This window comes from Clavelina lepadiformis, chromosome 4 (genome assembly GCF_947623445.1).
Source record: "Clavelina lepadiformis chromosome 4, kaClaLepa1.1, whole genome shotgun sequence".
Taxonomy (NCBI): domain Eukaryota; kingdom Metazoa; phylum Chordata; class Ascidiacea; order Aplousobranchia; family Clavelinidae; genus Clavelina; species Clavelina lepadiformis.
In genome coordinates, this window is record NC_135243.1 from 5,058,897 (window position 1) to 5,081,686 (window position 22,790).

At 37.2% G+C, this 22,790-nt stretch overlaps 4 protein-coding genes across 4 annotated transcripts; 3 read left to right on the top strand and 1 right to left on the bottom strand.

Annotated features, from left to right (window-relative positions):
* The first annotated feature begins 225 nt into the window (after positions 1–225).
* Positions 226–3,410, top strand: LOC143452190 (ras-related protein Rab-10-like). The gene is made up of 6 exons (XM_076953060.1): positions 226–417; positions 610–670; positions 915–1,053; positions 1,258–1,347; positions 2,239–2,340; positions 2,494–3,410. The coding sequence occupies exons 1-6, from the start codon at positions 273–275 to the stop codon at positions 2,608–2,610; spliced, it is 654 nt and encodes a 217-aa protein (XP_076809175.1). The 5' UTR covers positions 226–272; the 3' UTR covers positions 2,611–3,410.
* Positions 3,411–3,504: 94 nt separating this feature from the next.
* Positions 3,505–6,871, top strand: LOC143452092 (ras-related protein Rab-13-like). Its single transcript, XM_076952932.1, has 6 exons — positions 3,505–4,445; positions 4,589–4,649; positions 4,895–5,033; positions 5,128–5,217; positions 5,483–5,584; positions 5,731–6,871. Exons 1-6 carry the CDS (start codon positions 4,307–4,309, stop codon positions 5,899–5,901), a joined length of 702 nt encoding a protein of 233 aa, XP_076809047.1. The 5' UTR covers positions 3,505–4,306; the 3' UTR covers positions 5,902–6,871.
* Positions 6,872–8,631: 1,760 nt separating this feature from the next.
* On the top strand, positions 8,632–11,322 carry LOC143453180 (ras-related protein Rab-10-like). The gene is made up of 6 exons (XM_076954359.1): positions 8,632–8,822; positions 9,169–9,229; positions 9,729–9,867; positions 9,984–10,073; positions 10,400–10,501; positions 10,635–11,322. Exons 1-6 carry the CDS (start codon positions 8,687–8,689, stop codon positions 10,752–10,754), a joined length of 648 nt encoding a protein of 215 aa, XP_076810474.1. The 5' UTR covers positions 8,632–8,686; the 3' UTR covers positions 10,755–11,322.
* A 24-nt stretch (positions 11,323–11,346) lies between these two features.
* LOC143453179 (synaptonemal complex protein 3-like) lies at positions 11,347–15,009 on the bottom strand. Its single transcript, XM_076954358.1, has 7 exons — positions 14,794–15,009; positions 14,401–14,494; positions 13,141–13,276; positions 12,476–12,586; positions 12,228–12,328; positions 11,782–11,884; positions 11,347–11,552 (listed from the first exon to the last, which is right to left on the bottom strand). The coding sequence occupies exons 1-7, from the start codon at positions 14,897–14,899 to the stop codon at positions 11,496–11,498; spliced, it is 708 nt and encodes a 235-aa protein (XP_076810473.1). The 5' UTR covers positions 14,900–15,009; the 3' UTR covers positions 11,347–11,495.
* Positions 15,010–22,790: the final 7,781 nt, after the last annotated feature.

Genomic DNA, 22,790 nt, shown 5'->3' on the forward strand with positions numbered 1-22,790 from the left:
CATCTGGGACGTTATAACTTATACATTAATTAATTATCAAAAAAGCTTAATTTTCATAGAAATAAAGCAATAATAATAATCTTAAACTATAAAAATCACGCTAAACAAACTAGCAAACTAACCAAATATAGGCTACTCCACCAGTAATGAGTAGCCTACATATATTTCGTTGAAATATGATAGTAAATGGTAACCGGAAAACTTATTTCTATTATTGTAAGCCTTTACAGTTTTAGGTATTGTGATTGTACACTTATGCTTCGGACTAAATAATGGCACAGTACGACCTGAACCCAGGCAAAGAAGCAGATTACACCTGCAAGATAATAATACTTGGGGACAAGGGTGTAGGAAAAACTTGTGTTATCCAAAGATTTACAGACAACGTGTTTTCATTCAACCAAATGCCTACTATAAGTAAGCCGCATAGAACCGATACATTCAAAAGTTAGCCTGCTTTCTTTTGTAATTGTTATTTTGAAATGTATATATGCCAAATATTTTGATAATTATTTGTGGACTAAACTACTTTTGCCAACTAAAGATATTGCTATATAGCTGCAAACTTTAAGTTAATACATTTTTAAGTTATGTTTTCAATATTTTCAGCAATGGATATCAAAAGTCGTTTGCTATATGTTAATGGAAAGTTATGCAAGCTGAAGATATGGTAAGTTGAGTAATCGCAAACCTTCTGCACAGTAAATTAGGTGAAGCAAGGCGTACCAGTATAAACCATCCTAAGATATACTTCTCTTCATATTCCTGCAAAATTGTTTTTGTAACGATGAATTCTAAACTGCCTAGTGAAAGGCTTAGAATGATGCGATGAATAAGCATTCCCAGTTTGGCTTGCCTTTTACGCAACCATTAAAAACTGGAGAATTAAGTTCAACATTGCTCCATGTTTGAAGGGATACCGCCGGACAAGAGCGATTTCGTTCGATAACGAGCAATTATTATCGAGGCTCTCACGGTGTAATTGTCGTTTATGACATTACCGACAAAAAGTCGTTTGAACACGTGACGAGATGGATGGACAATTTTGACCAGGTATAGACTAATATAGACCATTTTATAGCGCAGTAAAAGAGAAATTGTATGCATACTTCTTTTTAGTTTACTCGACCAATGAAACCATACAGAGATGATCCATCCGCAATTGTTCATAAGATCATATTTGATGAGAACGAAAAACAGTTTCTAAAAATTTGAAAATCGAACAACTAGGTTTAAACAAGGTCTTACACTATTTAGTTGGTGAAAGACGACGTCATCAGGCTATTGATAGGAAATAAATCTGACCTCAAAAAGGAGAGAATGGTAAAGGAACATCAAGGGCAAAAGGTGGGACAACTATATGCTAATATTTAAGTATTAAAACAGGTTGTGACGCCCTAACCCCCGCTAATGTCTTATATTTGTGGTGACGTCATCATTAATTCGCCATTACGTGCTGTTGCTGCCAGTGATTATTATTTTGCTGTCTGCCAGAATTGCGGTCAGAATCAGACTGCTTTTTACTGTTCCATATGTTTTAACGCGTAATTGCAGTGGCCGTCTTAAACGCAAATACATTTCCCTATTATGCTATGCTTGGAATTCAGCATTAAGTTTTAAGCAAACGCTCTTGCGCAATCTATACACTGTGCTAAACAGCGCAGGGTCAAAAAGCTTTTTCACCAACTGTCACAACCACTGGATTAACCTATCGAATTCAGCTCCACAGGTTACTTCAATTGCTAACTACCGCACAGTTGCAGCTCTGCAAAAAAAGTTTGCAAACTCCACAAGAGTTATTTTAAAAGCCAAACTTGTTTAGGCTAATCATTCTATTTGTCTTGATTAAATGTTAACTTAATTTGAAAGTAAATAAAACAAGAATTAACGAATTTTAACACTTTGTTTGTGAGTCCAGTCTTTGGATACCAAACTGTTTATCTCGAACAAAATTTTATCTATAAAGAAATCACTTTACTAGTAATGTATCGTCCAAATATATTCACTACTATAAGTGTTGCCTCAGCGCCACTCAAATACCTCTGCCAACTCCGGTTCAAACATAAAGTGTGACATATATAGAAACAAAATAGGAAATGGCAGGATTTTTGTCAAGCCCTATACAGAGCTTTAGCACTTGTAAACGTGGCTCTGCGCAACTTGTCATTACCTCCCATTCAATATCAGCATCGGGTGAAAATGTTGAATTTTTAATCGCTGGGACTTCATGTGTTGTAGCTGGCGAAAGAAAAACGGATGTTGTTTGGTGAGACGAGTGCCAAAGAAAACATCAACATCGAACACGTTTTCATGAAGCTTGTCAAAGAAATCATTGATAAAGTAAAAAATGCGATATTTTTGGAGTTTCTTTGCAGAGTCATTGATGAATCAGTTGCAATAGTTTGATTTCATATTGTTAATCAGCATTAAACTCTTAAAGGCTCCTGGCTAAATTAAACATTCTACGTATTTTCAACCGACACACATATTTAGAACGGAGTGAAGTCGCCCCATCAGAGCAGTGCGGTAACTAACACTAAGGAAGCAAACTCCGTCTCAGTCTGTGATGAAGTTTCAAACCCGAGCCAGAATAATAAAAGTTGTTGCTGACAATTGAACTTTTCCTTTGCTTGATCCAATTATTTTACCTTTTCAGTGTTTTCTTGCTTTTGTTTCATTAGACTTTGCGTTCTATCCAAATTTGAAGTTTTTGTTGTGTTGGTCGGCTCGCCTTATTGGCTGTTGCGCCTCTTGCGCCTGTTGCCTTATTGACTCTTTCGTATAACGCTGTTCGTTGCCCAGTGCCCAATGAATAGCAAAATTGTTTTTTAAAGTTATAACTGCTCCGATCAATTCATTTTGGAAAATTCTTCCATAATGTTTCGGCTCCCGTTTGAAATTATGATGTAGCAAAGAAAAACGTAAGATATCAGACAAGTCTTATTAACTAGAAATTATGTTAGGGGAAAAGGTTTAAGACTTAAGTCGTACGGATGGTCGCCAAACGTGACTGGCAACCTTAAAACCTTTTCACAACATTGGATGTTGTTCAAAACCAACTTACAAAAAAGTATGTTTGATTAAATCATTGTTTTCAAAAAGTAGAGTTTTAAATTTGCAACTTCAACATGTCAGCAAAAGCAATGTTACGCCCACACTGCACATATAACATAAAAATAGCAGTTATAACGCATATTTAAAACATTAATCTATTTGGCCTAATTACTTCTACTTCAGACCGCTTTATGGAACGGAGTTTAGAAATACGTAAACGTAGGTGTATTTAACGCCGGAACCTTTTTAAATGCTGTTTTACGTAACTGGTTGGAGGTAATCTGTTACGCAGAGGGGAATTTACGGCGTAATTTTCGTGGTGCAACACCGTAGTTAATGAGTAATCCAGATAATTCTAGCTTATGGCACTTGTACAACACATCCAATACTTACTGTTCGAAAGCTGGCATTGAAGATAAGGTAGGGAAATTCCCTCCGAGCTACCGAGCATATAAGCAATGTGAAGACATTTGCAGAACGCTGTACCATTAGGAAAAGTTTTGTCAGTGCAGTCACTGACTGATCAAACAGTGAAACCGTGAACTATTACAAAGCCGCCCAAGCTAGTTAAAACGCGCTAACTCTGAGGAAATATATCGACTGCTGCTTGTAGTGGAGCATAAACAACCGTTACGATTGATGAGTTGTAACGACACAATGTCAGCTAAATTTACAATTATGTAAGTACGACTATGAGAGTCTTCATTAGTTAGCTAAACTGGACCCGAACATTAAGTTGAAATTGCAGCTGGTACTTAGGGTCTATGTTTAAAGAACTGCAGTAGCTCTTACGCAAAGCGAGTGCAACTGATCTTCTTAGCCACTAAATGTTGACTTACGGTGTCCTATGGAAAGTTACTTTAGCAAAATCAGCGAAGCCACATACAGTAAAATTCGCCACCTCAAGGAGAGTAAAAAGTGGCGACTTAGGCGAGTTATAGTACCGTACAGCGACTTAGGCGAGTTGTACTGTACGGTGTTGTACATGGATGACGCGCGACTGCTGCGTGTTCCTGAAAATCGAGTGCAATTGTTAGCCTCCGGTTTGCTGGTGAGGACTTGGTGTATTTTAGCAGATGTTTCGTAATCTTTTCATTCTCATTATTGACGAAGAACCTTTCTGCTAGACTCCAAATCACACTAGCTGCCATCTGTTTGTAACTGTGTTTGGTTTGAATAGCTTTCTAAACACATCTACGGCAATACATCATACCTTCATCTCCTTTCTTGTAGCGTACATATAAGTACAATAATGACTCATTTAGATCTAGCAGTTAGCCAGGAGATTACCTGCAAAATCGTCATAATAGGTGACTCGGGAGTAGGAAAAACCTCAGTAATCAGAAGATTTGCAAACAATGAATTTTCCTTTGATGTTGCAACAACGTTAGGTAGTTTGATTTACAATGAAGCAATCTCTAATCATACTAATGGCATATACTATTACTCGAAATTAAACTTTCTCTTGCATACCAATTTCGAACAAACACTTGTGGTAAGTTATAATAATATACAAATGATCTTACAAATTTAGGTCAGGATTTTCGATCCCGTCTTCTGAAAGTGGGTTCAAACACATGCAGACTGCAAATGTGGTAAGCCAGTTGTTATATGCAAAAGATTTGTAGGTCCCCGTGCATTAACCGAACCGAGAACGGTAGGCTACACTTGAAAGGGAATAAAGTATTGCCAATATTTCCACTGAACTTAAACAAGTTCCCGGACACGGAAATTTGCAAACAAAGCCATTGCAAGCGAGCCAAAAACCTGGAAATTAAACTGAAAAGTGAAGCATGAGGTGAAATGCGATAAAAATGCTTATACTATGTCTCACTTGCAGGGACACAGCCGGTGCGGAAAGATTTCGTTCCATATCAAGCGTTTATTTTCGTGGCGTCAATGGGGCTATTATTGCTTATGACATCACAAACAATAATTCTTTTAATAATGTCAAGGAATGGATGGGTAACTTTGACCAGGTACTTCAAAGTAAAATTCATAGCCCATTGCTTATACGTAGTCCTACGAATGCGCTTTTGAGTTTCGATCTACTTCCAGCGTCTTATGTTTCAGTTGGTGGATGCCGGTGTTCCCAAGTTACTGATAGGAAATAAATGCGACTTGAAAACGGAGAGAAAAATCGAAAAAGCTGAAGGAGAGAAGGTACCGGTTGCTTGCGACTTTAACAAGCCTAACGACGTTTCCCAAATATACCAACATACCTGTATATTATTGGCATTTCTCCTCTACGGCGAGTAACGCAAAAACTTATTTAAAAAAAGCGTAATTTATTGAGAACCAGATAAAACCATATCAGCCTGCAAGGTATGCTATGATATGATGATATGAAAACATGAATCCAAAACAAATTTGCAGCAAAAATTTATAGTAATCTAAACCGCTGAACTGATGCTTAACTATTTTCTAGTTGGCAAAGGAAAGTAACATGCTGTTTGATGAAACAAGTGCGAAAGACAACATTAACATCGAACATGTGTTTATGAAACTTGTCGAAAACATGATTGATATGGTAAGTGGTAACCAGTTACTAAACATATGTTCCTTCTTTGATATTCTACCCTTTTCGTGGTCTTTTTTCTTCCATTTAATTATGTCTTCGTTCCAAATGTTAGTGGATGTTACGTCATTTTTTTATAACACTGTTTTCATTGATAGGAAAATAACAACACTCGCATGACGCAGAAAAGTAATAGTGCCGGTGAACGACGACCTAAACCGACTTTCAGCGAGACAGATGCAACGACTGTGAAACCACAAAACGAAGAAAGAAACGTTGGCGTCACTCAGGACAATAGCACAGAAAAAACGAAGAAAAAATGTTGCTAACATTCCGATGCTGGGAGGGACAATGATACGAGAGCAACAAGCAACAAATGCGAACGGAACGGATTTGAAGTTTGTGAACATTGTTCAATTCGGTCGAAAATGTTTTTACTCGCCGTCCACCGCTTATTTTGCATTTTCAGCTGTGAAGAAATGATTCTGACTGACCTTTGCTACAGTACTTTATTGAATTTTTCTTAACTCGAGTTCTGGCAATGTTATACGTGAATTAAATTGAATGTATATGCGCATTAAACCGCCGTAATGATTATAGCTAATACTATAAAACAGAGAAGCAGTTCCTTTCAGGAGGGCAACGCACAACGTGCTTTTTAGCAGACATTTTTTATGGCTGCCACTATTTCGCCAGAAAAAGTCATGCTTTCGAAGCTATTCTTTAACTTCTTGTTAACGTAAATTAAATGTTACAACATAGTAACCTAAGCCTAGCTAAGTCTACCTTTTAATATATATCTAACTCCGATAAAACCTTAAATAACTAAAATCAACTTTTTGCGTACCCATTCTCCTAATCTAATCGCCTGCCTTCAACAATGGGATGCATGACCTACATAAGGTGAAATAGTCACTTTGTTTTTTTACCGACGACTGCGTTTGAGGCCAAAATGATACAAGGTAAGAGCAGTGCGGCTGACCGTGCACGAGCACGAGAAATGCAGAGAAAATAAGTAACCACCTTTATTGGTGACCCATCATTAAATCGACATTACATATCCGCCGGTGGCGTTGCCTCAAGACAAAGGCTATTCATTGCAGTTTGGACAGATGCTTTGGAAACTTTTAAGTAGAAACTTCAAGTTTCGTAAAGCACTGCAACCGAGCAAATTGCTCAGCGAGGAAATATATTGAAAACTATTTCTTATGCCTTGCAACACACAATTCATTGCGTAAAGCGCAGATTCTGCAGGTCTGTGTGTCTGTTTCAAGTTATTTCTCTATGTGCTTATTTTTATTTCGTACGGTTGAGTAATATTGTATGGTACAAATTAGATGACTGCTGTTTTACCATCGCACATTATTACGTTCAAGATACAGGTGTTTAAGCTACGAGAAAGTACATGGTTGCATAAGGTGTTGAGCAAATACGTTACAAAGTTATTATAATGTTGGAGTGAGATTGGTAACCTAAGCTTAGTTTCAACTTAACACTTAACTTATTGAATGTAGCATTGTTTACAAATAAAAAGCAGGTTTTGATTAACAATAGAGTATAGGCAGGATTGCCATCGGTCTCAACTCAAAAATAAGCACGACCATGCAGAAAATGAAAGACGAATACCACCTTAAACGATGCACCACAGGAGAAAGCAATCAATGTTCCTAAAAAAAAAACGAGACACTACCTGCATGTTCTTAATTTTAGTATCTCTTTGGTACAAAATAGTATACTAAAGGTGTCAAAATGCCCAAAATACGAACCGCTGCCCTAAAAATAAGAAGAAAATAAGGACGCAAGTGAAAATAAGGACATTTCTTAGAAAAAAGGACAAAAATATTTTCTAAGACACGGACCTTAAAAATAAGGACAAATCTTAGAAATAAGGGCGGTATGACAACCCTGTGTATAGGTCTAGTCAAGGGTCTTCTGTTCCAGACATACACCGATGCACATTGCAAACCAAATGTTTTGGCCGAGTGAAGCGGAACCACGTAAATGTGTAAATAATAAGAGTTAGCTCGTACCGGGTGAAGCATGTTAATGTCATAGACAAGTCACGAATAACGACATGCGCTTCAACTCGTAAGCTGTGCAACGGGCAGTGAAATGTTTTCGACTAGTGTTACAACCGATGCTTTTGCCCATGTCAGTCATGGGATCATTGAAGGCTTTAGAATATGGACAAGTAGGTTTACTTTGTAGTCTACAGTCAGGACAGAACCGGCCTATACGAAAATCTTCAAGTGTACGGACTGTAAACGAGTTTAGGTTTTCAACTAAAGGCAGACAGTTTTAAGACAACACTTAACGGTTACGATAACAGTTTCCCTATACGCTTCATATAACGCACATATTTGCCACGATGAACATGTAACTAACCTGTAACTAAATGCTTTGGGGCAAATGCAATATTATGCAGTTAGATGCGCAGTGTTGGTGTAGGATTATGCCTCTCGCAATTAGCATAACAAAATATATTTGAAGTTCAATACCTTATATGAAGTGAGATCACGTGTATAAAGAATGACACCGTAAGGATATTTTGTTCCATTTTTTAAACAGCCGATATAAATTCGGGCACAATTGAAAACTTTGAACCATAAGTTACTGGAGTTCATTTTCATAGCTATATGAGGGCAAGCCGTAAGTAACTCGTCAGTTTCAAATGCAACTTTCACCCGATACCAAGGTCTTTCCTCAGGTTCAGGTCTTAGCGTTTTTATTAGCCTAGCTGTGAGGTTAGAACTACAGCGTAATATTTATTAATATTTGCTTTGTCAAAGAAAACCTGTTTGCTGACACACGCTTGCTTGTACGTCAGGAACATAATAAAATATTGTTAAAAGCTTGTCACCGCCAAAAAATGCTTCATACCATTAGAAATCGGTTATTATGTTTTCACAAGTACACTGTACGACATAAACCAAGGGTCAGGCATAATTTCTGTGCGAATGCTGGTGTCTCTTTTAGGTTATACCCAGTGATTTGATCTTGGTTATGTACAGTACTTTACCTTACAAACAACTTTGCCTACGCTGGGCATATGTTTTCATAACCCTATGTTTTTCTTAGTAAATAAGGTTATATGAAACAAGATATTGATTTGCCATGGACTTAATACCAGGCAAGAGGGCAGAGCATGTGTGCAAGGTTGTCATGATTGGCGATTCCGGAGTGGGAAAAACCTGTGTCATCAGAAGATTCATCGACAACGAATTCTCATACAATTTTGTGGCAACCATCGGTGAGGTCTAATAAGTACAGTTCTTGCCTTGACTTTATCGCGAAAATACCAAGTCGAAGTTATGTCATTTAGTTCTATACTCTGAGATCACTGAAATAGTAAACAAAACAGTAACTTCCAATACTGTTGGCAGCTATGCTGCATTACATTGCATAATAGTAGAGCAGAAATCCGACGCTTTATAGTATGATTGTTAGCACTAAGCGACAAAGCAATGTTTTTTTTGCTGGGAGGTATCAAATCATGAAGCTTGAATAATAAGAAGTCAATGCAATATCTTAGCGACATACAGTTAACTGAACTTTTGCACTACCCTTCATATTTCTGTGTTTTGTGTAAAACGCAGGGATTGACTTCAAGATCCGAATGATGAATGTGAACGGCAAATATGTTAAAGTTCAGATTTGGTGAGTTACCAGCATGTCCACTGTAGCACGTAAGGTCACGAATGAAAGGTACGTAACAGAATTATGAGATTACTCGTACCAAGAGCTGCAGCACCAACTGTGTAGGCGCTACCAATCCAACGAAGACATGTCACTGCCTTTTTTGTTTATATGTTCATTGTCGCTGTTAGCCTACGAAATCTATCACGTAACAATGTAATCGGCCAGCTGACACAACGCTGTTTGTGTAGCATAACATAACAAGTTGCAGTAGAAGTTCTTCTTATTCTTTGCATCACGCTGGGTTTATAGGCCAGGCTAGTTGTTGCCAGCAATTATTACCATAATTATTTTCGAGCACGTTTTAAGCCATTTAGTTTTGTCACATTTTCCCGTTCATTAGCGCATGTAAGTAACACCTGACTTGGTTTGTTTGTCCCCATACCCACGCTTTTGACGGAAAATTAATTGGTTGAAATTAATTATTGATTGTTTTTGCACACAAACTGATCCTGTTCAGGGACACCGCGGGTCAGGAACGATTTCGTTCTATAACAACTGCGTACTACCGGGGCGCTAAGGGTGTCATCATCGTGTATGACATCACAAACCAGAAGTCGTTCGAAAACGTCACAAAGTGGATCGTGAATTTTAGCAGGGTACGCTAAGTCTTAGCAATAAACCGGTAAATCTGTTTGAATAGTTTTATTTTCGACTAATTTTAGTTGCATTGGATAGTTGTAAGTGATTGAATCTTCTCTTTCGTTTGTCGCAGTGGGCTGAAGACGACGTGGAAAGATTGCTGATCGGTAACAAATGCGATAAAGAAGACATGAGACTAGTTGAAAGAATCGAAGGTGAACAGGCAAGTGCTGAAAGATGGTGTCAGTCCTTGCCGCATATTAAGCAATGAAATGCTTTTCATGAAATATTTCTGCTAGTTTTTTCGTATAACTTTTTAACTCAGTTGTTTCGCAAATTAGCACCAATCTGCAGACAGTATCTCAACTATTACAAAGAACATCATGTTTCAGTTTGAATTACAAGCAAACACATTTCACCACCCTTGCGACAAAAACTTTAATATTTTAGGAGCTTTAGGTAGCGATCAAGAGTAATTTTTTTTAAACTCCATGATGCAAACTAACAACATATGTAAATCATTATTATGGTACGATTTCTATGTTACAGCTGGCCAAACAAAGCGAGATGATGTTTAGTGAAACGAGTGCTAAAGATGACGTCAACGTTGACCATGCGTTCATGCAGCTGCTCACGAAAATTATCGATAAAGTAAGTTTGGGGCCACTACGCTATTTGATATGCCACTAGTTCGTCGTTTGAATAAAGAAATTTTAATTGTTAGATAAATGATTTATAGACTTTACAAATTAGATTTTAATGCGATTTTTCTTGGCTTTGTTAGGAAACGAAAGCCAACAAAATTAAAAATGAAGGTATCAATAAAACGAAAACTGAAGACAAGGCCATCGTACTTGATCGAAAAACTTCAAATGGCGAAGCGGAAAAGAGAAAATGTTGTTGAAACTTCCAGCACAATTTGTATTGGACATTTTCTATAAAGTTTCTCTGCACGCTACAAGGCTAGAGTCTATGCACATTAGGTTCAATATTTCAACATAACCCGTAAGTAAAAGGCAATGATGGATTTTGAGCTGCGGACTATACAGTATGGAGAGTCCTTTGAATGCTAACGTATAGTTGTGGTTTTCCCTGATCAAACTTTTATAAATTTTACATTTTCCCAAATTTACGGTCTGGTACCATGATCTTTATTCGCGGACTAAATACAGTCTTCGGCGATGACTCCTCGCCATTCCGCCCCGATTAGTGAGTTTTCCTGTGTCACACATTTTTTATTTATATCGTATTGCCCGACTTTAAAACTGTTCTACAAGATCACTGAACAGTTTGTTGTCTGTCGCAGGCAATTGCAAAGCTTCTTTTTATTAAACAATTAAACTTAATTTTTAATTGCTTAATTACCGTTTTCGTGCTTCATGCCAAATCTTCAATTTGTTTCAGGTTTGGTGCTAATAAGTGCCGTGTTTATTTTCATTGAATCAATTTTGTCGTGTTTGTGATATGTTTAACGCGCTGACGCTAAATGAGTCTACTTTATCGATATTTTACCATTTATTCTAACAAAAACGCCAACAACAATAAACAACTCTAAACATAATCCTGGTGACCTGATCACGCAGTATCGTCAGTTTGCGGTGAGATGACCGACTGCACTGGGCCCCGGTCTTTCAATCTCCTGCATTCATTGGTAAAGCATGGAGTGTAGAGATTTCCGCATATTGGCCATTTCCTGATTTCTCTGCATTAAAAAGGTTTCGCGTAACCAGCTTTTTGGAACTTTTCTTTCAATTTGGAAAAGTTCACATACACCCAAAGAGCGCCGCTTGTATACTAAAGTCACTAACTGCAGCATCATAATTAAAACCTCGTTACTGCTATTCTACAGTGGCGAGCTTATTATTAATATTGGTATTCGGGGCAGCTTTGTGCGTATAGGTCGCAATAGGCACTGAATTTTGGCAATTTACCGTTTCCAACAAGAATTTCTTTTGCAGACTAGCTAGTTCTTTTTGCAGTTCATCGGTGACGGTTTTATGCTGGGTTACATGACTTTCCTCGATCTCAGTAACACTGGAAGCAAATAATTTTTTGTTAAACATGGATGTTCACCCGTCATTATATCAACAACGGAGCGATCTATTAAGTGGAATAAGTTGACTTGAGTATTTCCATGACCAAAAGTTAAGGAACATTGATGGCGTGGTCATTGATGTGATAGTCCAAAATTTATGATTTTGTTTATCTAATGTTATTACTGCTACGGGAATAATACCATCTGCTTAACAGAAAAGTTAGCAAATGTCACAAATAGCACGTTACTGGCACCAAGCGAGACATAAATTTAATTCAAAGTCGTTAGTGACAAAAGTTCTAGCAAACTGCATAGACTTTCAAGCTATGATACATTTTTCACCTTTTGTTGTATTGTTCGTGCAACTGCTTCATTGACTTGTAGCGCTGCGTTTGGACAACTCGTATCTGAGCCAACAACTTCATTTGTTGAGTTAACAAGCTCTATTGATGAAAAAATTCATTTGAAAAAAATCAACTAATTTGTTCTGTAATCCTAAACACATTAAGTATTTGATCAAGGCAAGCTTAATATATACGTAGTATAGGAATATAGAATTTAGTTCATTGACAAGTTTGTCAAAGACTAACGTTAAGCTTCTCTTCCGTTTCTTTAGCCCGTTCTATGTCTGATTCCCATTGACCAAGCACGGTGCCCATTTGTTTTCTGTATTCCTCGTATAAAGTGTTTCTGCTTTCTTTCTGCGAAATTAAAAACAGAACGGATTTGGTTAACTTTAAATCTACCTGTTTTCTAGTTTTTAAGGAACAGGAAAATGTCGGTAATTTCAAACTAAAGTAAACTATGGAGACATTTTAAAACAAAACACTAGGTTTATTTTTATATCTTTTGAGAAATTGTTATGTAGGAAATTGGTTGTTTGCTTTATGTATGTGGTACGTTGAATTATATAACATATCAATATAATTACAAATTAGATAAAGCGATGCTATTCATTTATCTCTGTTAGCTAACTTACAGTTTTAAAGCACACAGTAGGGAACAAGGACAAAGCGTAAGGCGACCGTTTTAAGTTCTACACAAGGTGGTGAAATTGGCATTGAAATTGAATAGCGTTTTTAGAAAGTTGCAGAAGTTGTATGGCACACGGAATAATTCCATTTGTAATTCGGCCTCCGGACATTTTTCAGCTTTCAGACTTTAAAAGTAGGTGAGCCCGAGAACAAGTTTCGTGTTCCTATTTCAGTCTCGCAGTTTGCTGCGGAAAGACGTCTACTCAATAATTCAACACTACCTGAGAGTCTAGAACAGAATCCACTTTGTCACGAGATACATTGCACTGTTTGGTGAATATTTCTAACTTTCTTCGTTTTGTATTTATGGTCTTCTGTATGTCCGCTCCGAACTGCTTCAGCATCGAAGTTACAGGACTGCAAAAACAAATCAAATAGTAAAACTTTCCAATCGTAGTTGCAAATTGCAACACTCATGTTGTTATCAAATTGCACGTCAGTGAGTTTGAGCTCAAAAGCGTACGATGGGACCATTATTGCTGGATGTGCTGTAAAGCTGTTGTCTATAGCATTATCGTAGTAAAAATAGCCTACTATTTTGCCAATATACAGCCAACAGTACTAAATACTTGTAGGCCTACTCAGGGTTACCATATTTTCGTGGCCTAAAATCCGGACACTCTTTATTGCCCACTAGCGGTTTTAAAATGAGGTATGAACACATCGTCTGTCAATATGACCTCACACTAGCATTGCTTCGCCTATCCATTGTATACCGGAGTGGATTTTTGAACATGGTGTCATTAATTCACTAGGGTATTGGGCCATCTCTGATTTGACCTCCGGTGATCTCAAAATTACAAAACAAAGCAAACAAAACAAAATTAAATTTTAGCACTTAACATATTCGCCTCGCATCTTCAACTAGAACAGGGGTTCTAAAACTTATGGAGAGGCGCCCCACCTTGACGGTGCGAACAAAACCCGCGCCCCAATTCGAAATAATTAAGCATTAAACAAACGACAATTTCCTTGGTATTCTCTTTTGGTCTGCAACAGACTTCTTGTTGCGCTATTTTTCTACTGCTTTATAATTTTCTTCAGCGAATATACGCTCTTATCGTTTCAGACATGTTCTAAATTTTGCAATATCGACCAAGATATAAGGCCTTCAGCTACTAGCCCGGCTCCACTCATCCATGTATCATTGTATCCCAAATAAAGCGCTCTATAGTCGTTTATGACGTAACAATGAAATTATTACCCGTAAGGCAACAAACAATTTTGAAAAATTCCGAACATTTAAGCATATTTTAGCATTTCCCCCCGGACGCAGTTTGAACACTAAAATTCCGGACATGTCCGGGGAAATCCGGACGTATGGCAACCCTGCCCTACTATCAACAACTAACAACTTGTTAAGTATAACTGTGTTACATTCTATAAGTATCTAGCCTACTACGTAAATGAATTCATAGACTATATACGGATAGGCTAAGCCAAATTACTTCGACAATTCATGCTAAACGCGGTCAACTCACATTTGCCCATCATCTACATCGTCATCTGATTCCTTGGAATAAGCTTCGTCTTTTCCTCGTTTTTTGCTAATTTTCTGTCCTCGTGTCCCTTTGCCTGGAAAATACCATATAATAATCTTAGAAATGTATAACTTGAAGCCTAACTCAGAGCCTTGGCCCGGCATAGCCTGATACTTCCTCTTAGTGTTAAACCGCAGTTAACCCAGGTCTACGAGAGTGGTTGTATTATATTGTGCTGATTGTCATCAGTCATCACGCTCAGAAAGCACAACATCACAAGTGGAAACATCCACACGTCAATAACAGTTGTATACAGAATTTGTCTGGCTAAAGCTTCTAGTTGGGCTTGTGTAAAGCCTGCTTTTAAAAGTGTACGGTACCGTAAGAACATACCTGCATTTCTTTCTGACGTTACAACATTGCTCTCGTTTTCAGCATCATCTAACCCAAAATCAGATATATATGGTTCATCTAGCTTATTTTTACCTTTTTTAGGCATTTTTGATTTCAGTCAGAGCAATTTTTTGACCAAAAACAGAAATTTTACTTTGCCTAATAATGCAAGCGAACTTAAGTTCTGTAACTGCTTTCGCGCACCAGAACTGTCGTTCGCCTTGTCTACGGTTGAATGAGCCAGCCAATGATAGAGAAGTTAATGATTCATGCATCATAATCCAAATAGGTAAATTACAAGAGTTTGGAAAATCGAGACACTAAAGTATTGTGACCGTTACGTCACAAATCATGGGCTGTTTTATAAATGCTGAAATTTGATTTGGGGATCTTATGATACAATCGCTGACCAAACTTAAATTCTCCTCAATGACGTACAGATAAATTACGCAACCTTGAACTGGTGTGATTGCTATATATATATAATCTAATCATTCTAATGTTATGTTTGCAATCTCTCTCGTTTACTTGTTGTTGAGCAATGTAATGTTCAGTAAGCTTTACCCAAAGGCTGACCCAAATTTCAGTTCTGTTAGCGTAACAACGAATGGTGTAAACAGTGTAGTCATCAGTACTCAGTAAAGTAAAGATTACTTACAAAGTAAACAATCTTTAAACGTAACCAAATTAAAAGAAAGTAAAGATTTTGTTAATACACTTTGGCACTTTGAAGGTTAAATTTATATTTTTCGACACCAGCTTTCGCAAGCGTAGGCTTGCTTCTTCAGGTGTACTTCGAAAATTGGGTGTAGTTTTTTATTTTACTTTAAAATTTGGTTAACACTGTTCAGACAACATCAGCATTAATATACAGTACTTGCAACCAAAGAGATTTAAACTGAGATTAATGTTTAAATCTCTTTGTTGCAACCCATCTGCTTTCACAATTTCGGACAAACATTTTTCGCGCATGCGCACAAGCGGTTGTTCAAAAGACCCACTGCACTTCGCAAAAGGTCTGCTGTTGAAATAGTGTCTATTGCAGAAGTTCACAACTGCAAGAAGCCTTTGGATACTATACCTTAGCCTAGCTACTTTAACTTAATTTGTGAGTTTGTGAAGTTATCTGGTTGTGCACTCTCGGACTAGACCCGTACTCGGAATGGTTCCACGACATATGGCCGCGGGAAAGTGGCCGCGAACAAACTCACCGGGGTCAACTGAACGTGACGTAAATTGACCGCAGACAAACTGACTGTGACATAAACTGGCCGGCGATCAAATTAACCGTCGATAAATTGGCCGGCGATCAAATTAACCGACGACAAATTGGCCGTCAAAAGGTCAAAATTCTAATTCACTATCTAGTCACTTCTGTTTATTTCAATAAACGTTTCAATGTGTATTGAAATAAAAAACAATTTTGTTAAAAACAAAGGAAATAGTTACAAACAAATATTTACTTTACATATCATATACTACCGAGTTTAAAATTTTGACCTTTTGACGGCCAATTTGTCGCCGGTTAATTTGATAGCCGGCCAATTTATCGACGGTTAATTTGATCGCCGGCCAGTTTATGTCACAGTCAGTTTGTCTGCGGTCAATTTACGTCACGTTCAGTTGACCCCGGTGAGTTTGTTCGCGGCCACTTTCCCGCGGCCATATGTCGTGCTCCCACTCGGAATATAGCATATATATATATATATTTATATATGATCGTTTGAACGCCAATCTATTATATTAATGAGCAAAGGATTGAGGCTTCGGTGCACGCAATCGCACCAAATTGCGTTTTTTTGTATGCACGTTTTCTCATCAAAAACTGTCCTACTTTCCAGTTGGGGCGGTTGGTTGGTTTGCGGAATGTGTAGGCTTACGCAGAACGTTGGTTTAAGCAGAGGTAGGCGGTCGATATTTTCAAAGTACCGTCGGTAACGGCACCGGTACTTGGCAACAAATGTACCGACGGTTCTGGTATTTGTTACTATTTCCTAAAAGTAGTTCGTTACTTTCCTGCACTTTTGTAGAGCGGATACTGTTGTAAGTCGTAATTAAAATGAATTTTTAAAAAACCTACTTCTGAAAACCTTGAAGTAATCATTTTAAAAGTACTGAAACCGACTTATTTTTCTTGAAAAAAGTAATTCGGTACTTTTTTCGAAAGTAACGACGGTATCGGTACTGAAAAAGTACAGCGGTACAGTAATTCGGTACTATAGTACCACGGTAGTTTTCACCTTTGGGTTTAAGCTATGACAAAGAAATTTGTTTGTGCACTACTTGTGTGAAGTATTACACAAGAAACTCATCTGTCATAAAAACCGCATATGCTGGCGGTAATTGTTTGAATATGAGCGAGGACGATTGATGGTTGATAACTTGTTTTACTTTTGTTTCGATGGATGAGTTCTCATTTCTCAAATTGCGTGACTATGCTGTTAGTTGCTTGATTCTGTCTATACAAATTACTAAATTACAAAATTCCCATTTTATTTATTATTAGACACGAAGGCTTTCACCTTCGGGCAAAGCTTACTGAATGTTACATAGCGCTGTAGTAACCAGTGAAACCGATCACACGAAAAGGAAAGATTGTAAACATTGCTGAAATGAAATTGAAGGCAACCTTTACTCGACAAAATTATGTCTGTGGTTATAATATTCATCACAGTTATTAAAACAAGAATTTAGTACAGTACAATGACAGAACTCGGTAAAGATAACAAATATCGATACACCGTTTCACTTGAAATACAAAACATGAGACATAAGCTTACAGAAGTGTCGCATTTCCTTGCGTATTGAAGGTTAAAAAAATGAGCGATCACGTCTGCGTGTGTCGTTCCGCGGCTGTAGCAAGCCTTGTTCGCGGTAGAGAGATGCAGTTTGTTGCGATGTCCAGTGGACTTTGTTTCTTGATGCGTAAAAAATATATACTATAGTTTGCTCATGCTCTTGGAGATGTATAACACGTTAGTTAGGCGATCAAAACTTCATCACATCAACCAGGTATCAATGTCATTAGATCTGTTGTTTCCGAATTGATCTCATTGCTTATATTGGAAATAGAATTTCTTGAAAGCTTCCTCGTTGACTAGCGTTCGTAGTTGGCTGATCTTGCTGTTGAAACTTGGTCCTCAAAACTTCATAAATAGCTGGTAACATGCTTTCTCGCTCAATGTGCAACTAACTCAGCAATTTCGAACTTATCAGGGCACCAATTTATAACAAATAAAGCGAGGATGGTTGAAGACGATATATTGTTTTTCTTCTGACTCGATGGTATGGTTGTCGTTTCTCAGCGGCTTAATAATGCTGTTTGTTTAATTTCTGTTTATATATATTACTAACTAATAATTTTCCATTTTTATTTATTATAAGACACAAAGGCTTTCACCTTCGGGCAAAGCTTACTGAATGTTACATAGCGCTGTAGTAACCAGTGAAACCGATCACACGAAAAGGAAAGATTGTAAACATTGCATCGATATATATATGGCACACCAGTTCAAGCGAGGTAATTTATCTGACGTCATTAAGGAAAACTCAAGTCTGGTAAACAACAGAATTACAATATCCCAAATTAAATTTCAAACATCTCGAAAACAACTCGTGAGTCGTGACGTAATCGTCACAAAGCTATTTAGGGCTTACTTGAAATTATAGGTTTAGCATAAAAGTAAGGTTAGATTAGGTTTAGAATCATCCGTTGATAAACCTAACATTTAAGTTAGGTTAACAAGAAGCAACAAAAATAACTTCAAACACTGTACAAATTATTTATGAGTGAAATAATGGTGAAATTAAATCTAATAGTGGTTTACCAAAGAAAGAGCCTCATTCACTGTAAGTATATGTTGCACGGTCACAGCAAGTTGTTAAAGATAACCTCGTAAGGCAATTTTTAAATTGTAACTAATTATGCTAAAGAACAGTAACTGCACTCTGAGCATGTAAAACTGTTTTCTAGTCATTGTTTATATGTGTGGCTGCGCACAGGAGCGAATTCGCATTCATGTGGTATGCATATTGTAAATGAATCTACTGAGTCTTAAGTTTTTTTCCTAGAAATAGTGGTAGCCAAAAAACTTAGACAATTTTGAAATTAAATCAGGGGCAACACACACAACCTTCTGATCACGTCGGGGTCACCAGAATATATGGCGAAGGTAGGTTGTCGTTGCGTTGTTGCGATGCTGACTCCTTTACTCAGAAGGTTGCTATCTCAGTTGGTTGATACCTTCACTCATATATTAAAAGAAAAGCACTCGGCAATCTTAATTTAAGACTTTACTCAAACTGATGTCCTGCGCGCAGGCAGTGCAAAAACGAATGGGCAGGTAAAGTGAACGAGCAATGCGAAAATACACACGTGCTGGGAACATCACGAGGGCGCCAACCAGCGACAAACCAGTAAGTATCCAACGGCCGCTACAAACCTTTCCCGGTGAAAGTTGTCCTTTATTTTATGTTTTTAGCAACGAGTTCATGTTTATTTGAAACTGACGTTAAAGCCAAGTGTTTGACAGTTTTTTCATGATGCAGGGTGTTTGAATAAATTGATTTTCAAATGTAATGGAAAATTTTCAAGTTGGTTTACATTCTACTGCGAATGCTCAAGGTACTATGATTGGCTTGGCTGTATTTGTTAAAGAATAGTGGTGTTGCATATTTAAGGGTGTTTTGTTATTTTTTTTAGAAAGAAAACGGAAAAATCCAAATCCAGAACCAAAATCAAATAATGGTTCCACATTAAATGTTTTATACATAAAAATTGCAGTTGCCTTAATTTTTGTTGCCGGTTTAGCTTGTACTTTAATTTTGGTTTTAGGCGACGGTAAGTTGAACAGGTGTGATTGAGTAATGATCTGTGCAACTTTCCTCATGTGGTCATAAAACTTTGTAGAATTTTTGTTGATCTGACTCCAAAATTGTGTGCATTTGTTAGACTGCATAGTTTGTAGTTGAGCACCTCTCTAATTTAATTAAACTATCTGTATTGTTGTTGTGTAGTTGGATTCCAAAAACAAATGCTCCTCTCTGAAACACAATATGCAAAGAAATGTATCCACATCAGTGTTGTAATGTCTCGAGTCACGTTTTAAAATTACTTGACTTGACTCAAGTCTCGGAAAGTAAGTTGACCAAGTTGTAATGAAATGTGGTGTATGGTACCTTAGGGATCACGACATATGGCCGTGAACAAACTCACCGGCGACAACTGGTAGTGGACAACTGACCGGCAACAAATTGGCCGGCGATCAAATTAATCGTGACGTAAACTGGCCGGCGATAAAATTAACCGTCGATAAATTGGCCGGCGATCAAATTCACCGGCGACAAATTGGCCGTCAAAAGATCAAAATTCTAATTCACTATCTAGTCACTATCCAGTATGTGTATTGCAGTCAAGGTTGCCACTCGTAGAGTTTTTTGGCCCCTTGTAGGGTGTAGGGTGACCCTACGGGTTTTTCACCTTTATTCATAGATTTCCTATTGTTACATGCATTTTCCGGTCTAGACAAGTTGTTTGATGTTCGGGTGTTAAATGGCGAAGCCAGAACCAACAACAAAGTTGAAGGTCACCACAATCTAATAAACAGGATGTTATCAATGCAACACCCAACCATTTGGAAATTTATAGAAGCTTTGAGGAAATTGCAGAACATAAACAAAAACTAGATTGAGGCGCTCTGTGCCCAAGGGCCTCCTGTCAAAAGGAGAAAATACAAGGATCTGGATGCGCGACTTCAAACCATCGTTGAAGATTTTGCAAACCGTGACATATTCGATTTTCTCAGAGGCATCGCCCACAACCTACAATTTGCGCAATAAACTTCCTTATTTGTCAAATAACAGTTTGTGTAAATTTTAGTGCCCTTATTATGTAGTGTCATATGTGTTTTGCAGTGAACGTCTTTTAATGTTGTTACTCGTATTTCCGGAAATATTTCTGTTAATTTCAATAAATGTTTCAATGTGTATTGAAATAAAAAAAATTTTTGTTAAAAACAAAGGAAATAGTTACAAACAAATATTTACATATCATATACTACCATCAACTTAAACACAATAATTCAGCACTTGCACGGTCAATTTACCTCCCGGTCAATTTTCATTCCGGTAAGTCTGTTCGCGGTTAGTTTGTTCGCGGTCAATTTACATCACAGTCAGTTTGTTTGCGGTCAACTTACGTCACGTTCAGTTGTCCCCGGTGAGTTTGTTCGCGGCCATATGTCGTGGAACCGGTACCTTAACCTGTAAGGTTTGCCCACTTCCATACAAAGTCTGTTTACTTGTGTATATCTCAACAGTGAACTTTGATAGACTTCAGCAATAATAACACAGGAATGACAACTGTATAATCTGATTATATTGAAGCTTCTTTGAACGATTACATTTTAAATAAAAACATTGGGACAGCTACATAATAAAGTCGACCATTTTCTAGGGTTAACTTCGTAGACTGTAACGCATTGAACAACTATGAATAACAACACACGCAATGCAGGCATGCACGACATTTTTGTCACGACTTAATACGATAAGCAGAGAGTAATCGATTACGTAACGTTATGCTTTGCCGATTTCCGTAAACAAAACAGTATTCTATGCAGCATTCTATTTGCAGATAATCTTATCATATCATCACAAAGTCATTAAATCTTGGTTGTTAATTTATTGACCAACTGAATTACAGACAGATTTCATTGCGAACGATCGATTAAAGGTATAGCCAATGACATGACTTGATTTGACTTGCATTATATTTTAACTTGACTTGACACGAGTCCTAAAAAAATGACTTGGTTACAGCACTGATCAATATCACTGCAAAACCAGACTGGTTTTAGAGAGAGGAATGCAATGAGGTTTTTGGTAACATGCTTTCATAATCTCTGTTCAATGCACATGAAACAACAACCAAAATATAGCAGAGCGTTTGAGAGTAAAACTCACAAAATGATGATTAGAATATCATCAAATGTGCACAACAATTAGCTAATTAGAGCTAATTACTGGCAATTGTCAAAGATCATTGCAACAAGTTATATGATTTAAGAAGAGCAATTTTTACAAATAATAAAAATATTTGTTTTTTATTTAAATCATCTAATAGTTTGTTTTGGATAATATTAACCATTAACAGGGTCATCTGATCCACGCTCAGGTCTTGGAAATGAGGACGGTTTTCTTTGGAATACTTGCCCAGGTGAAGACTTTTTTAGAAAGAGAAATTTGAAAAAGGCCAATAGTATTCAATAGAGTCATCGATTGCTAGTGATACGATTTTGTTCAGATAATTAAAAAAAATGTTGGCCATGACATGTTTACTAGATGTTGAGTGTGAATTTGATACAACTTTGTGCTCGTTTTCTTGTCCATTTGGTTATGAAGTGGACAATAACAACTGCCCAGTGAGCTGTTTATGTGCGGCAGAAACTTCAAATTTTGAAGGAGATATTCAAATTTCTACAGAGAGCTTGCCGATGTTTATGAAGGTTCATTAGAATCTTATACACATTAATTGTACTATTAGAAAGTATATAACATTTACATATGGTTAAGTTGAGTACAATTTTCGGACCAGAGTTTGAGTGTAAAAGATCCACACGTCCACATCCACATTATAAAAAACAAACAAAAAGTAATTGCTTCTCATGTCCTTGGTTGTTGCCTAATACTTTATCTAGTCGCACCATAAAGATAAGATCACTAAACACGGTTTCGCCTTTTCACCTAAACATATTTTACACCAACAACATATTTTGTGCTTGCTATACGCACTTTGTTTTTTGTTCCTCGGTAGTATATTCAAGCAAGTTACTTGTAAACCTCGCATATGACAGAGAAGTCAGTCAACTGTATTCATCCATTATTTATGTGCGATATCCTTTGTACACAAAATTATTCATGAGCACACCGTGCTGGGTCCCTATATGTTACAATTCGCACGAATTCTTAAGTAAGTTAGAAGTCATATTCCAGTACTA

Bases quoted from the DNA above. Each gene is read 5' to 3' on its own strand.
- LOC143452190 (XM_076953060.1), top strand. From the start codon at position 273: ATGGCACAGTACGACCTGAACCCAGGCAAAGAAGCAGATTACACCTGC. The intron at 418-609 runs GTAAGCCGCATA...CAATATTTTCAG, and splicing joins CAACCAAATGCCTACTATAA to CAATGGATATCAAAAGTCGT. The intron at 2,341-2,493 runs GTAAAAAATGCG...ACACATATTTAG, and splicing joins TCAAAGAAATCATTGATAAA to AACGGAGTGAAGTCGCCCCA.
- LOC143452092 (XM_076952932.1), top strand. From the start codon at position 4,307: ATGACTCATTTAGATCTAGCAGTTAGCCAGGAGATTACCTGCAAAATC. The intron at 5,034-5,127 runs GTACTTCAAAGT...CTTATGTTTCAG, and splicing joins GGATGGGTAACTTTGACCAG to TTGGTGGATGCCGGTGTTCC. The intron at 5,218-5,482 runs GTACCGGTTGCT...ACTATTTTCTAG, and splicing joins AAAAAGCTGAAGGAGAGAAG to TTGGCAAAGGAAAGTAACAT.
- LOC143453180 (XM_076954359.1), top strand. From the start codon at position 8,687: ATGGACTTAATACCAGGCAAGAGGGCAGAGCATGTGTGCAAGGTTGTC. The intron at 10,074-10,399 runs GCAAGTGCTGAA...TCTATGTTACAG, and splicing joins AAAGAATCGAAGGTGAACAG to CTGGCCAAACAAAGCGAGAT. The intron at 10,502-10,634 runs GTAAGTTTGGGG...TGGCTTTGTTAG, and splicing joins TCACGAAAATTATCGATAAA to GAAACGAAAGCCAACAAAAT.
- LOC143453179 (XM_076954358.1), bottom strand. From the start codon at position 14,899: ATGCCTAAAAAAGGTAAAAATAAGCTAGATGAACCATATATATCTGAT. The intron at 13,277-14,400 runs GTGAGTTGACCG...TTGTTTTTGCAG, and splicing joins GATGTAGATGATGGGCAAAT to TCCTGTAACTTCGATGCTGA. The intron at 12,587-13,140 runs GTAGTGTTGAAT...TTAATTTCGCAG, and splicing joins ATTCTGTTCTAGACTCTCAG to AAAGAAAGCAGAAACACTTT.